This window comes from Athene cunicularia (assembly GCF_003259725.1).
Source record: "Athene cunicularia isolate RWA chromosome 7 unlocalized genomic scaffold, athCun1 chr7_part1, whole genome shotgun sequence".
In the NCBI taxonomy this organism is placed as follows: domain Eukaryota; kingdom Metazoa; phylum Chordata; class Aves; order Strigiformes; family Strigidae; genus Athene; species Athene cunicularia.
In genome coordinates, this window is record NW_020799107.1 from 14,992,272 (window position 1) to 15,009,147 (window position 16,876).

At 39.5% G+C, this 16,876-nt stretch overlaps 1 protein-coding gene across 2 annotated transcripts in view; it reads right to left on the minus strand.

Moving 5' to 3' along the window:
- The window catches only part of MAP3K20 (mitogen-activated protein kinase kinase kinase 20), an 87,465-nt gene that overhangs the window by 23,578 nt on the left and 47,011 nt on the right, over positions 1 to 16,876 (minus strand). Inside the window, exons 10-11 of one of the 2 annotated variants that reach the window (XM_026852554.1) lie at positions 11,839 to 11,974; positions 470 to 514 (exon numbers count right to left, since the gene is read on the minus strand). In XM_026852554.1, the coding sequence (XP_026708355.1) occupies positions 470 to 514; positions 11,839 to 11,974 (181 nt within the window). Of the gene's footprint in view, positions 1 to 469; positions 515 to 2,515; positions 7,552 to 11,838; positions 11,975 to 16,876 lie in introns of those variants that run through there. The other variant, XM_026852555.1, reaches the window with a different exon arrangement.

The window sequence follows — 16,876 nt, forward strand, 5'->3', positions numbered from 1 at the left end:
AAAAGGTAACAATTCTCAATACCATTATTTTATGTGAAAGAAAGATTCCACATGCCCTAAAACCCCCTTAACTTCCTTTCTGTTAATTGCCATTCTAGTGGCACACAGTGGGATAAAACCTTTGAACACATTTTGTCCTGTCAAGGACAGGTCTTGCTTAGACAGGTCTTGGGGCACTTCCACATTCGTTAAAAGATCACTCAGGAATGCCGTCCTGGCTGCTGACAGCTCCCAGCACAAATTATTTTCTGGACACTGGAGAATGTGGCTGTTTTATGAAGGTTGCTTGAGTCTTTAATTTACTCATGGTCATTTTAAAGCCTTTTTTAGGACACAAGTTTTACTGCTAGCTGTTTGGTGAAATCTCACCTAGATGTTCTGATTGAGCTTTCCCTCCCTCTGTACCCACTGTAATTTATTAGAGAGCTCCAGCAGCACAACGCTGGCGACATTAACACAAAATACTCACCACATCTTCTTCAGTCCATGCACAAATATCAAAGGAGGGCAGCAACTGTGTGAGAGATACGAATTGAAAAGAAAACTGTCTGACCATTTTTGTCCCCTCCACCCAAATTTTACTCTGGTGGCTGATTTTATTCGGTTCCCTTTCCTCTGCAAAGGACAGGACTTCAGTCTGAAGCTTCCATACTGACATACTAAACCCCTGGATTCACACTGACCACGGGCTGGCTCCAACAGCAGGGTGGCAGTGCTAAATCAATCCCATCACTTTATGTAGGTAAAACTATGTAAGATATGTAAATAAAGTTATCAGCAGATCTCCAATAGAAACAATTTAGAAAGCAAAAGTAAACCATCTGATGGTGAGGGACTCTCTAGCTGCTTCCCCTCTCAGCTCTGACACTATGGGAAGGTTTTGGCTTTTGCTACATCTTTGGTACCACCTGATTTCTGCAATGAAAATAATGCTGTGATTACAACTCTCTCCCAAATTATGGGTATTTTCTGCAAAAGGAAGGAAAACTATCACTAGGCAGCAGTAAAAGCAGAATTTACAGTTGGGCCACTGTGGCTAGTCTTCCTGTACAGCCAAGTCTTTTGTTTTTTGCCAATGCTTTGTAACTGCTCCCCAGGCTGGGGGAGCCCAGCACTTCCCAGCCTCCCCCAGTGCTGCAGCCCACATGGGGCACACTTTGTTGTACGCAAGATGGTGTTAGCTCTTGAAACACATGGAAACCATGGAGAGTGCAGGGTGCACAGGAGAATGGCTGTGCTAAGTGGGATGATTTGAAAACTGGCACAGGAGGAGATGTCACTGTAATACCAATTGCCATTTTACTCATTCAAACGCACGATATGCCAAGCTTCACCTTCTTGGTGTTTTTGACCAGCTAAAGGGTGACCATTAATTGGTATGTTATGTATTTGGACTGGCAGTATCTCCCAAAGGCTCAATACCATGATGTAGTTGCAAACTTATCTGATGTACATTGACTTATGAGACTCAGTTACCCACCAGCTGCCATGGCTTTGTTACTTCCTCCAGAGAGCCCTGCCACGCAGCAGCTCTCCAGCCCCCATCCCCAGGTCAAGCATCCCACCCCCCCCCGCCTCCAGCTGAACACTGAGTCCTGGCTCTCCAGGCATAAGACCAGGCTCTAGTGTAATCCGCCCACAGCTGTAAACCATCCTGGTGAAACACCCTTTGCAGCATCCATGTGAAACTCCCATCAAAGGACTTGTGACTGCCCAGCACCCCTTGACTTCTGCCTCCCTATCTATCATTTCTCACTGCCCGCCCCACTCTGAGGACTCTTCAGATCCTCTTCCGCCTCCTCCACCAGTGTCTCAGCCAAACCTTGCTGGCCACAAACCACCCAGCAGACCAACTGAAGCCACCTCTGTGAGGACGACCCAGTTGACCCTCAAACCCATCCCTGTGCCCACTACTTCCCCAAAGGGGATGAAGCCAAAGGCATCAGGGTGAAGTAGCAGAGGGGAGATGTGTCTGCCAGAGAAAAAGAGACCTTCATGACTTTTTCTCTCTACTACTACATACTTCCAGCCAATCTTCTCAATCTACCTGCTGTTAAGTCAGGCATTCCCTATGCTAACAGCCACCTGCAGCTTGGACAGAATGCTGTGGGGCAAAAGCAGTGCTGAAGGTAACACCTGAGCACAGGGGAGGGCCAGTGGCAATTGTAAACATCCTTAGGAAGGCAGCAGGTCATGTGTTTTGCTGGTACTTATAGTCAAACCAGCTGGTGCTGTGGGAGGAGCCCGGCACAATAATTTGTACAACAATCATTTACCACAGAAGTCCAATATTGCATTTTTAGTTGCACAATGGATTTTTTTTTTCAGCTTTTCCCATGTTTAAATATAACACCAGTGGCAGAATATGTTCTATATTATTTAATCAAAAAAAAAAGATGGGAGAATAAAGGAGAAATGTCACACAGTGAGCAATACAATAAGTTACTTAAACCAGCAGACAATAAGGAACGTCTTGAAACACCAGCATTTTACACAGGGACACAGATGCATAAAATTTACTGTCAAAATGTTTATTGCAAAATAGAAGTTTGGAACAAAGAGAAGCAAAGGAAAAAGTTCACATCAAAAGAAAGTTTATGACACCAATTGAGGAAATTGAATACATTGCATGATTTCTTTTTGTTTGTTTGCTTTGGTTTTACACTGGAAAATCAAATCCACAGTGTGAATAAAACAAGACATCATATGTCAAGTGCAATAAGGAGAATAACTGACGCTGCAAGGTTTTACCACACAGAAGTGTAACATTGCATGTTCCACACAAATGATATATTCAGTTTACAGCACAAGAGTTTTGGCACAGGCATTGTGCTCAGCTTTGTTTTTTCAGAAGGGAAAATTAAGTTTTCTAACAGTGTGAAAATATTTTCTATTCAAATTTCATCGGTTCACACTTGAAGTGTAAGTAGCATTGACTCCTAGTATTCAGTACAAAACTTCTTCAGTAGTGCAAAAGCAAGAAATGCAGTGGACTATATCTGACTTTCAAAGGCATATGAGTATTTAGCACACAATATAAAATGTTTAAAGGTTGCTGGTTCTACACTTTTAAAATTAAATCTTCACACATCAGAAATCTCTGTGCAGATTTTAGAGGGTACACTAAGTTGAAGTCTGGGAGAAAAGGGAAAGGTATCTCCTCCAGATTCCTACCAGTGCATTTTAAGGGCTGTGAAAATTACTAAATGAACTTACTTTTCTACCTGAATGTTCTACCTAGGACTGTAGTTAAAACCTCTGTCAAGTTAGAGGTCTTATTAAAAGCCTGTAAAAGCTGCCTGATTACAGAAAAAAAGAACTACAGTACTAAAGACACACATTAATGCTGCTGAATACTTAACAGCTATATGCACACTACGGATTTCCTGCTACTGCTGATAGCAACATAAATCATTATTGCATCACATATTTAACAAAAGGAAAGGGAATCAAGATCTAATAAAACCGCTGGAACGATAAACAAATGTCAAGACAAGAACATAACTGTGTGACAAGAAGCTGCACCAGACCTGCGCCTTCCTCCTGGAAGCCCTTCCTGCCTGGAGGGGACAAACTCCACGTCTGGCAGCACACAGGTGACTGGGGGTGCAGCACACCTACACACCATACCTTAGGACATTTTCTACTCCAAGGAATTAGTGGTGTGACTGTCATAAAAATAACTAGATCAAAAGTTTTCCTCTATAAATTCCCCCTTCCATTTTTTCCCCACTGCTGAAGGAAAAGAAAGGGAGTTGGACATCCTGTCTTGGTCCCAGCTCACCCTGTATTTTTAAGCATGCCAAAAGCCAATCCTCACTTATTCTCTCAGGCCATTTACCCATCTAAGTCAATGTTGATAATACAACAGCCTGATAAAAATGAGAAGTTCAGGCCTGGTTCTTACCTTTTCCCTCCACCAAATGCAGCAATACTACTTTACCACAAATACCTCTAGGGCTTCATGGAAGGTAGAAAACTGGGATCCCAAAAGGCCTGGTGGGGACTAGTGAGCTGAGAGGTGTACAAGGCATGGGAAGGCTTTTTGGTGGCTTTGCTCACAGCCCAGAGCAGCCAGAGAAAAACCTTCTGGGTTTGGTTAATGCTTTTATCACCTGACATACTATGTGGCTGTGGACTGTTGGGGAGATGTATATACCCTGGTGATGATACAGGTAGAAGACAGATGGGGTTGCACTGCAGAGCAAAATCAGGTATGGAAGATGAAATACTCTGACCTCCAACCAACATACCTGCCCACCAGAGCCACTTTCAAAACCTTTATCTAGTGAGAAGCATACCAGAGGCAGAAACAACACAGCTTGATTCTCACATATGATTTCTGGCTTGTAAACTGGAGACATCTGGTATGAAAGTCATCACAGGAAAGTAAAAATGCAATCAATACCATTATTTTTTTAACAAGCATAGCCAATATCCTAAGTATAACACTATCTCAAGGGAACTGCTTCAGAAGAGTCTGTTTAAGTTATCACCTTCTCTACAATTCAGAGACCACCTCTGCTACTTTGAACACACAGGCAAGTTTTACAAGAGCTTAAATTTTTCCTTAATATAGCTTAATTTGCTTTGACAAATAATGTATGGGGAAAGAAGGGGGAAGGGGGGGGAAATCTATCTTTGTTTCATTAAAAAATACTGCAACTAAGATAGTGGAAATTCTTATGAGCATGCTACCAAATTCTGATGGTATTTTTCTGAAATAAATTACATACCTGGCTAAGAACAAAACCTTGAAGACAGACTTAAATCTTGTGATTTTGCAGCTATGAAACCCTATATCATACTACTTGAGGACTACATTTACTTCTGTAAAGATTAAAGAGTGAATTTACAATTCATTTAAAACTCATGCAAATATAAATGTCCATGAAGTGCTCTAAGATTGTCAGATGCCAGAAAAGTGCAAAACACCAATGCTAGGGACAGATTTTTTGAGTTTTTTTGAATACTAAATATACTGAACCAAATTTCATTTTCAATTAAAGCTATACAACCCTACATTGCTTATGTGGTACAGTAATTTATGCACAATGACACACATCTTAAGGTCTAAAGTGCATGTATTAGATTACACAAATCCATCAAATTTTCCTGGGTGCAAAGTGGCAGTTACAAAAATAGTATCATTGCTGTGGGTGTCAGCAGACGTAGACTTACAAAAATAGTACAAAACTGCACTGGAAACAGCCTATTTGCTCTTATTTCCATTTAATTATTTGCCCTTCAATGTCTCTTTTTCTCCCTAAAATCAGGTTGCTTCGATGGACCTAAGAAGCCATCCCTACCTGTGCCAAAGGAGCAAGTCTCTCCTTGGGATACTCTGTAAATTTATTACATCATTTAAATTACAATTCTGTTATGAGAAAAGCTTCCTGATACAAGAGGGTTAACTTCAAGCCAATGAATTTGCAACTGTTACAAAGAAGGTGGAATGTGGAATGACATCCTACAGAAATTAAGCATCCCAGAGGGTCTATTCCTGTGCAAACAGACTGGAGGTAAGCTAGCTCAAAGCACAGCACTTGCTGCCTTGCAGGTTACTAGACCAGTGCTGATGGTTAAGGATAAAACAATTCTCTCTCACAACCCAAAGAGATGCCCACTTGTCACTCTAGAAAAACTCCTTCAAAGAACTTTCACTTTTGTTGAGTGAACATGTAATGATTTCAGGCCTGCTGTTATCTAATGTATCCATTTTTCTCTAAGCTATCTACAAAAACACTCACAATAATATGTAGGTTAGAGCTGTATAACAGGCAAGCCTATAATTAAAGAAGCCACTCAAAAACAGAAGTTTTCATAAAAGAAACCCCTCCAGTAATTGAGAATGGAATTTTGATGGCTTATTCCCACTACAGCTGAACTAGACAGCAACGTTTTTCTTTTGAAATACTGCCCTTCTTTCTTGGGCAAATATTTTACAACATCTTCTTTTCTAACCTGCATTTGTGTTTGCACTGGTTTCCCTCCCTCCTTCTGCATCACCACTAAAGGGGTCATCAGGAGAAACATACTCACTGCTCTCAACGTAAGTGCCTGGCAGGCAATTATTGCAGCAGATTGTTACACACTGAGTTTTATGGTAAGTCATAACAGCAGTGGCAATACTTTAAAAGTGATTTAGCTGCAAAAAACAAGTATGCAGAGACTAGTAAATATTCCTCATGTTACCAAGATCATGGAGAATTTCACATAAGCCACAGGAGTAGGGCCCAAGCTGAAATGGCATTGAGGCTTCTCTTTGTCCTCTCATAAGGACATACGGTTTAGGAGATGCAACAGAATCCAAATTTACTAACACCGTTTTTTACTCTCAGGTACAAGAATACGTCCATTAAAGTTAATGAGGCTTCCTGCATTTACATCAACATAACTGAAAATTAGCTTCTAGATCACAATATCTGATAATAGATGCAGAGGTGATTGCAGTTCGCTTTGCTAGAGTGAATTATATATACATGCACATACATGTGAGGGAAAAAAGAACATTTATACAAATCATCTACTAATAGGAATTATCTGGATTCTGCCGCTATTTGGTTTTTAAACTGTGTATTTAACTAACTCCTCTCTTCCCCTCAACCCAGCTTCTCTCTTCCTAGAAACGTACTTGTGACTTCCCACAATGCCGCCTTGAAAAAGGCTTTCAATTAGAAACACAGCAAATCCCTTCACTGCAACAGTAAGAAAGAATGGATTGTAGAGAATAGCAAATCTGGAAGTGCAAGTATATTCATATGATTGACAATTAAAGGGGTAAGAGAAATGACAAAAAACACAAATGAAAAATTTGAAGTACATTAATGGCATTAAAGGCATTGAAGTTTCCCCCAACGTTTTCAGATCTTAAGGTTATCAAGCCATAGTTTCTGTAATCAGGCATTAAGAATTATAGATATAATCATGGTTCTTAAAATAATAATTAGTTTGGAAAGTTTAGTTCCAAATTTAATCAAAGCAGAAATAAGTCAGCACAATCTAAACAAAAACAACATGTCTTTCTACACACAAACATGCTCAGCCTGGAAAAGGTCTCACTTTTTTTTTTTTTTTTTTTTTTTTAGGATTTAAACAGACCAAACTGACAGGATTCTTGTTCTAAAACTTTATTGTTTTGCTTTGCTAAAACCGATTTCAGGGTTAATTCTATAACTGGTTTCATTCGCTGCTATCATCTGTGTCATCAAAATAATCATCATCATCATCGTCATCTGACCAGTCGAATTCACTGAAACCCAAAGCCATGTTGATTTTCTTTCCTTTTCTCATAGAGGTGGTTTTAGAAGAATTCTTTTTGGCTTGCATGTTTATCTGCATTCCAGAATGCAGGACAGATCCTGCTTGGTTCAGAGAGAAGATATCCCCAAAGCCCGTCATCATCAAGGCCTTCAGACTTTGGTTCATGCCAGCTACCTCCCCGTTACTTGTTGCTGTGATCTGACATGACATCTCTGCACTGTTTGACTCCTCTGTTTTAGATTCAAAGTAAGACTCCTCAGACATTCTTGCAGCAAGAGGTAAGAAAAACTATTTAAAGGAGGAAAGGACAGAGCAAAAGTGAAAGTTAGAACCAATTTAAAAATCAAGAAAAATGACACCACCAGATTAGTTGGCAATCAACAGAAAGCACAATGATTAGTGAATCTAAACATGAAGATCAGGTAAGAATTCATTAAACCAGACAGCTTAAATCTGCGGTCATTGTTCTTAAACAAAAGTGCAAAATTACTGAGTCGCATGGCAAGAACCACAGGTAGCAGAGCTTTCATGACAAAAGAAGGTTTAAACTCTTCAATCCTTCATTTTGTACAGTGTAAAACAGAATGTGACATTTCCCAGCCAGACGGACTGGCTCCCAAGGCAATGCGGGTACAACAGAAGTCTGAGTGAGTTGCTTAATTGAACCTTTCAGGATTGAAGAATAAATCACATTAAGATCAGAGAACCCAAACGAAGTCTGGTAAAGAAACAGCAGCCCTCTCAATACCAGAAATAACAGCAGCAGTATTAATTGTGCAAAGACTGATTTTGAGCATGTGCTCAAAAGGAGAGGAAAGGTTCACCTTGCGACGGCCACAATCAGAAACAAGTCTCTCACCAACACAAAGGACACGGGAACTGGCCTCCCGCCTCCACCAGCACCTTGCTTCTGGAACCTGTCCCAGGGAGGAGCAGGCAGGGGAAGTGGGGCTGTTTGGTCAGCTGGTCAGCTTCTTCAGCTGGTTGCCTTCCCCGCAACCCCCCCCCCCCTCCCTTTTTTTTTTTTCCCCAGTAATATCAATAGATACATCATCTTAAATCTCTACTGATTTAATCTTCACCTACAGATAATGGCATTTTCCTGACCCAGTCTGTTTGTAATAACAAGTGAAACATGCCCTCTCCAGCTAAATAATGATTAATGCCTCTTCAGAGTGGCCAGGTTAGTAACTTCTGTGACATGCTTGTCTGTTCTCCACAGGGAGTAAAAACTCAGGAGTTTCATCCCAAACTAAACTAACTACCAAAGCAACAGCAAGGGAGCTCTGTGTGAACACCTGAATTGGCCTTTTTTTCCAAAGCTGTTTGCAAAACTACCTGCCCAAAATTCATGGTTTTCCACATCTTTTTTAACCTGACTGAAATGTCAACACCAGGTCACAGAAGGTTATAGAGATGATTGTTGTGATACCCTGGTCTGTAACACAGAAGGCTTCACGGCCAGACTGCTCAAATAGTGTCCATTTCTTGGCAAAACCACTTACAAAACCACTTACATTGACAAATTGCCTATCATTAAAAAGGACACTATCTATCTTTTGTTCCTCTTGAGTTTTCCCTACTCACATAGGCTTTCTATTTATGTTTTGGTTAACAAAAGTTAGTTATCATGGTTTAAGAAATTAAAATAAAATTAAGAAGTTGGGGAGATGGGGTGCCCTAAATACTCTTTATGTCCTATGGTTAAATGATGAAAGAACCTGCAGCTAAGCTTCTGTACACCTGGCTGTACAGGAAAACACAATTACACCATCACCAGAGTGCTACTTGGATCAAGGACACCAAAAGCTCCTACTGATAAAGAGAAGGCATATTTTAAAAACAAGCTCTAGCCATAGAAATGAGATGCCCAGCACACACGACTCAGTGCTAGGCAGTTCTTCCATTGGCTGTTGGACTTTTAGTTACTTTAGATCCATGGAAAAGCATTTCCTGACATACGGGAAGAATTCCCTATAAAAATCAACAAAGGTGCAAAACAGCTTTCCTCTAAAACACATTTCTTGGTCAGCGTTTATGCAATGCAGTAGGTAACGTGCAAATGAGCCGTAAGTGTGGCTCGTTCTGCAGGTTATAATCTCCTTACTTCCTCCATATTCTGACATCTCGCTATCTGGAGAACTTAGGAGCTCTTTGCGACAGGACCTGCCTTTGGTGTGACACTGCATATGATAATTATCATGAAGATACTTTTATAGATGGCTGGGATCCCCAACCTCTGTACAAGCCACTGTTCTTAAATGACCACCTGCAAGTGCATGGCACCACAGGTGTCTATCTGGATTTCACGTCTTGCTCACTCTCTTCCTCTAAATATGAGCTTCAGTTTAGCTACATACAATCCCTTCTTAAGTTAGGTCCTCTTTCAAAACAACTCTCTCATTTCACTACAGCTGTGGACATAGTTTAGTCCTCCAAAAGGTTCCAGGTTCCCTTGTGCAAGAGGCTCTTGGAAATCTGGGCAAAGGGAATTTGCAGAGATCAGACTCAAAGGTGTCTGTTGTATGTATGTACTGTATGAGACAGCAGAAACAGAGTCAAAACAAGAGCAGGGAGAAATAGGACTTTCACAGAAGTCTTTCTAAAGATTGATCTCATCCTTCTTTCATGCTGATGTTTGTAAAGCTATACTTTATTCTTTGGAGTAGAAGCAGCCTGCCACTTGTAGCCACCTGCCATGCAGGATGAAGCTTCTACCAACCCTAAAAAACTGGAGAATTAGGTGGCAGGTGGCAGAGAGAGCTTCCCTGTTCTTTCACTTGGTTTGAGTTTGTCCTTGTGCATGCCAGTTTAATAGTATCTGCTGGCCTCTGGTCTTGCAGAGTGTAGAGCAGGGATGACAGTACCAGCTAAGACACAACATGACCTAGTATTGGTTAAGAACCAGGTATAAGCCTAGTGGACACCCTAAACTACATTATTATCTCTGGGTGTCAAATCTTTACTACTGTTTTTACAGCCAGGGTAGTTTAAAATCAGGCAGTGCACCTCCTGTTGCAATCCTCCAGTCTGATACTGCTGAGCAGACATACCCTGAACCAAGGGAGGGAGACGGACGCTTGACTTCCAAGGATTACAACTTGCAAGTAGAATGCCTAGGGATATTTTGCAAACTATTTACAGCTATAAAATTTAAATTACAGTTGTATTTTTAACCAGTGCCTTGTAGAACTGCATTTGCTGTGAAAAAAAACAATCCTGCTTGAACAAGCCAATTTTTGCCAGTATGTCATTTTTTTTTTTTATAAAAGGGCTTTTTAAAAAAGCTGTTCCATGTAACAGTTCACTAAAGATCTATGGAAAAAACAATCCTATATTTCTCTATTAGAAGAAATTGCATTTAAATTCAATAGGAGAGTTGGGTTAATGTTATGCAGAAAGATAGTTCATGCTTAGCACAATAGGCCTTAACACAATGCTTTATTCTTTCAGCAATGCCAGCTCTAAGTGAAAAGTAGAAGTCATAAGCAAGTACAGCATAAAAAACCCTAGGGCCTTGCTTGTGAAAAGATTTGCTCATTAAGGCTGTGTCTCATGCTGTGCTCAGGATAGATGATGGCCCACAGCTCAGTTACTGGAAGTTTGCAAGCGTTAAAGCAAGCTTACAGATATCTACTGAGAACATACAGTATCTGAACACAGGAAAACATTCATTCTTCATGATTTCATTACTGCATGTTCACAGCTGGCACATGAATGCAACTTCATTCAAACAATAGCAATAAGCTATGCCTTAAAAACAAGTTGTATGTAAATGGATCCAGCCAGAACCAAGGTTGTAAGTCGGATAAAATTGTGCATAAGAACAAGCATATGCTACTGCAATCTCAATTTGGTATTTGTTTTGGCTAGTGCTTTAAAAACAAGCAGGTAATGTGGTATTTTTCTTAACAACAATTCTGTTGTAATATGTCTAGCCATGTACTAACCCTGTGGTCTTCCCTCTGCCAATCAGTAGTCAAGAGCAATCATATTTCGTTAAGAAATTCAAGATAATCCAAGAAAATTTTTTTGCTCAATTTATTCATAGAAATGCAGCAATCCTAATAGCTAATAACTGGTCAGTACAAGTATGTTAACTATAATTATGAACAAAGCCCTAAATTAACACTTCAAATTTTGACCCCCTTTTTCACAGAATGGAAATTTGCTTCTCAAAGAACAGAAGGAAAAAAAAAAACCAACCTACATAGGTTTCTCAAGCCTTCTTCTGCAAGAAACAAATGATTCTTACATTTAAGATCAAATCCTGCATCCATTAAAGTAAACAACTTACTAGGTCAAAAATTAATTTATTGAATGCAATCAACTTTTAAAACTGAGAACTGTAATTAAATCAATGGGAACTACTCAAGTCCCCATGGCGCAATATGAACTATCAGCAATATCTGATATTTAATGTATTAGATGAAATTTTTAAAAGCAGTATAGTTATTCACAGTTATGTAATAAAACAGACTTTAATAGGCCCAAAGGATCAACTAAAGAAAACAGGGGCACTATTTTCTTGGTGTCTCTTTGGTAAGATGAAAGGTTGAATTATTGTCTACTTACAGGAGTATTAGACTGTTCGGTTAACTTCTGCTCCCACATCCTCAAACGTCGCTCCCGTTCCTTTAGTTCCTGCTCTTTAAAGCTCAGATCACGCTCCAGTTTCTTTAGTCTCTCTAAGGTTGCCTCAATTTCACATCTGCACGGAGACAATTTGTTACGTCTTGTCTTTTCCTGACAGATATAAATTGTTCATAATTCCCACTTGAATGTTAATTAAATGTGAAAGGCTGAAAAGTACAATACTAACTCAAGCAGTTCATTTAATTACCAAATGCAAAGCCTTTCAGAGCTTTAAGAAAAACTGGCAATATTTATACTTGAGAATAACCATAATACCTTCAGTTGAAGAAAAAAAACATTTAGAAGAGTAAAATGCCATAGAATAACAACATTTTAAAAGCTAAAATGCTGTCTTTTCCCTCAACATCATGAAACATGATCTTATCCATAAAGTAACTCCATTAATAACTGGTAACAGGACAATCATTAGCAACACAAGATGGGCAGTCTAAGAAGCCATTTGCCTGGGTTTATAACTTGGCTATAAATATTATTTGGATTTACACTCACAATACACAGAAACACCACTGGGGTGTTTTTCCCACCTACCTTCCTGTTTCTCTAGGTGAAGATATAAGAGCAAGAATATACACCATGTATATCCCAGCCCTGCAAATGGTTACAAATACATGCTTCTCAAGTTAGGAATAGTTAATAAAAGAATTTGGTTTGCTTTTCTCTGCTTCTCACCATATATGCAAAGGTGTGAAAAATAAGAAAGGCAGGAATGAAGGCACTACTCTAAGAAGCTTCAGATACCCGTCTTTATCAAGTTGCATTGCATGTACCTCATCCCTTAAAGTGGTTTCCTTTGACATGCCTTCTGATAGACAGTACCTTTTAAACACATGAACTGAACCACTCTTGGGAAAGAGTTTAACAAGTTTTGCACTACAAATGCACAGGTGTATACTAGAAGGTACAGAAAAATAATTCTGTCACTAAATTCAGCCATGTTTTTTGCTTGTGAGATAACCAAAGAAAAACCTCCAATTTGTGCCAGAGGTTGTATTTGCATTTAACAAACCGTTTCTGTGACTGTTTGGGAGACTGTGCACTGCCTGCCTATTACTTCAACTGTTTCCCATTCTCATTGTGGAAATAACGCATCATAGCATTTCCTTTTCCTCCTAGAGAGAGAGCGCTCCTAAGGAGACAGAGATCCTAAAGAAAGCTCTAGCTACTGTGACTCTGCAATGCCAAATCTTCTGCTCAAACTTTCACGTTTTGCCTTTGTAAACACACTGCAAACAAAAATCTGCTCCTTCTGATGTTTTCAAAAAGAAAATAAAAAGCCTACCAGAGTTGTCCTATTTGGGAAAAAGAAAATTCTTCCTGTAAACCTCCTGTCCTAGCATGGAATGATTAAGGTTTTCTCCAGTATGAACCTAAAGGAGTTCTGGGTCTCAGTGTGGGAAAATGCATACCCAGATAGCCTGTTTAAGTAAAAGAAATAATGTAAATACTCGAGATGTTATAGATTTCTTATTAAAATAAGACATCTCTGTCAGAGAGTAATGCTTACAAAGTACAGTGAAAAGATTCAGAACTGGAATAACTAGCAAACTCTACTACCACACTTAATTCTACTGCAAAAATCAGCCACCTGGGGCAAGGGCATTTATCACACTTAAATCCTGCTGAGTGAGCTGTTCGACGTGGTGGTCAGAACAAATGCCCCTCACGATTATTATGCTTCAAGATTTCAAGCAAAATTTTCTCTCATATTTAGGCATGCAAAGGTCAAGGCTGATGTCTGTGCTGAGTGGAAAGCGGTCACACATCCTAGTAAAGAGACAATAAAGGAACAACAAAGAAAGCACTGGACAGGTCAGAAAGTGACTCCTGCAAACATCCGTTTCCCTATCATAAATGCTTTCTGTCAAGTGCAACATATACTATGCAATCTACTAAGGGAATTACAGAGCAATTTGGGGATAGTTGCAAGCGCTGCTTTTCTTAGTTTGTCTCTCAACATCACTGCTACTTATAAGCAACTCTGTAATTTTTAAAATATGTAAATTAAGTTATCCTTTAAATAACATTCTGCACTAAGAAAGTCCTGGTAACAATAGCTTTCTATATGTCAAAAGTCTATTTTGTGCTGTAATTAGCTCTCTTCATTAGACAGAAACTTCTCTTATAATAAAAGGTCTGCAAAAACAGTTGCATTCTGAAAAATAATTCTACTGTATAATAAAACTGTGTAATTAAACAGAAAGCTACCGTACATTGCCCAGTTAATGAGTCTTAATTCATAAATGAAGCAGCTTGAAACATTATACATAGTAGGGCATGTGGATCTGTTTGCTTCTGCAGTCTGAGTTTACTGGCTTTTCTAGAATACTCTCATTCTGTGACACTGAAGAATGCATACTGTATTATTAGAAACTATAATGATAAACAGTCATAGATTAAAAACAATGACTGACATTTGTTTATATGTCTTGAATTGCTACTGATACACTAAGTATCACTAATAGACTATTTTAATCATTAGAACAGCCACTCGTGGGGAGAGGATGGAAGAAGAAATGCAGCTAGTATATATAACTAAACACAGACAAATGTGATATCTCACTGAAATGGAACATCATTACTTCCATAGTAATTTTTTCCTACTGTAATAAAAGTGACTTAAAACAGCTCCAAAAAGATCACAGAATATGAACTTAAAAAACATAAGGCAAACCTGTGCAACTGAGTCATAAGTGCCCCTATTTGATTAAACAATAAAATTTTATTATTAATATTAATATTAATAATATTATAATAATATTATTATAATAATTTGATCAAATAATAAAAAATGTGAAGTGTAGAACAGTTAGGAAATAAGATACTGAATTATTTAAGGAAATGACAGAACAGGCAGATTAAAATTTATTACTCATATACACATCAAGACCAGTAAATGTTGCAAATAAAACCACATTAAAGATAGGTCAAAGTGCCATTCGTCTTATCACCCTTCTCAGTTGTAGAATCACAGAATGGTGTGGGTTGGAAGGGACCTTAAAGATCATTCAGTTCCAACCCCCTGCCATGGGCAGGGACACCTTCCACTAGGCCCAGGTTGCTCAAAGCCCCGTCCAACCTGGCCTTGAACACTGCCAGGGAGGGGGCAGCCACAGCTCTGAGGAACCTGTGCCAGTGCCTCACCACCCTCACAGTAAAGAATTTTTTCTTCTACCTAACCTAAATCTATCCTTTTTCAGTTTAAAGCCATTACCCCTTGTCCTATCACACTACATCCCCTTGTAAAAAGTCCCTCTCCAGCTTTCTTGTAGATGCCCTTTAGATACTAGAAGGCTGCTGTAAGGTCTCCCTGGAGCCTTCTCCAGGCTGAACAACCCTAACTCCCTCAGTCTGTCTTCACAGGAAAGGTGCTCCAGCCCCCAATCACCTTTGTGACCCTCCCCTGGACTCGTTCCAGCAGGTCCATGTCCTGTTCAAGAGGCCCACGTCATGTGCAGCCTCAGCCCACTCCCAGTTTTCACACCAGTCAGAGACGTTGAAGACTCTGGTTACTCTTTGTTACAGATGGGGTTTTTTTTGCAGGTGTCTATACAAAAAGAACCTCACCTTGCCTTTTTTTACGAATGGGAAAAAATGTAATCCAGCTTGTCTGAGATTTGATTTGCTTTGGTAAATGCAGTATTCCTGTGAAAGTTCAGTATCTGGATCGCTCATTTGGAGGTCCCTCAAAGGAACAAGCATAACCTTCGCTTTTTCGAAGCCCACACTTCTCCAAGGCTCGAATAGCCAGGCTTCATTAAAATTCCCTATTTCTTGGTAATGCATCTCATTCTTTCCCTACTTCTCAACTATTTCTTTGCAAATCACTATGGGACAAAAAGTATTAAAAAAAAAAATAAAGCAACGTGTAAAAGCAAAGACTTCTCAATGCAGAAGTTAAAATACATTAAACTTTTGTGCAACTGTCCTTAGAAATAGTTTTGGTTTGTTTTAGTTTATTACTTGGGATCACTTTATGCATACAAATCTTCCATCTGCTTTAACATGCACATTTTTTTTTGCATACTTTCTGATAATTTGGCTTAACCTTCATGAGTGTCTCCATGCAGACATGTCTTTTCCATCAGAAAAGGCAGGCATTGCCAGAATTCAAGAGTGCCCCTCTTACCAAGCTTCTGAACAAGTGCCCACACAACTTGTATTCCTTCTGTACTCTGTGTTTTCATTTTGGCTTAATTCAGAAATCATCTTTGCTTTCAGGCAAATCATACCCTGTCATGAATTTGGATTTTCTCTCTCATATTTCCTTGTCTCCAAGTTATCTGTTATTAAAAAAGCCCCAAAAAACTAAATTTACCTTTAACATGAGTCTCCATGGTAAGGTTTTCCATGACTTAGCTGAGCCAAAGAACTTTTTGTTTGTACAGGGCTCTTCATTAACGCCTTGTTAGCCATTCCTCATCTAAGCAATTTAGGTGCATTAAAATACGATTTGTTTTAAATACTTGGGCTACCCAAGTCACACTCCAAGAAATGAATCAATATAGTAAAAGAATAGAAGTTTAATGTTATCAAATGTCAACTATACAGCTTTTATGCTGCTGTACTGGCAAGATTTAAGCAGTTATTTTTCCTAAGTTTGAGTACTTGCTCATCTTTTAAATAAATATTTTTACAGTATAGAGGTGAAAAACCACTCTCTAGCAGATACCTTTCTTCCAACCCTCCTTGTCGTCTGTCTGCTACCAAACCCAGCATATGATGTCGAGAGCCTGCATAAATAATGGTGGCCAAGAAACACGTTTTTATGCTTTAAATACCCGCCATTTGTCCCAAGCCGTAGAATACAGATTTGTGGGGCAGGAGGGCATACCGGGACGTTGTAAGAGCACCGCCGCGGATGAAGTCATCAATACCGGAGCTCTTACAACGTACCGGCAGGGCAGGAGGGAACACCGAGCACACCGCAACGGGCTGCTCCGGTGAACCTGGCGGCGCC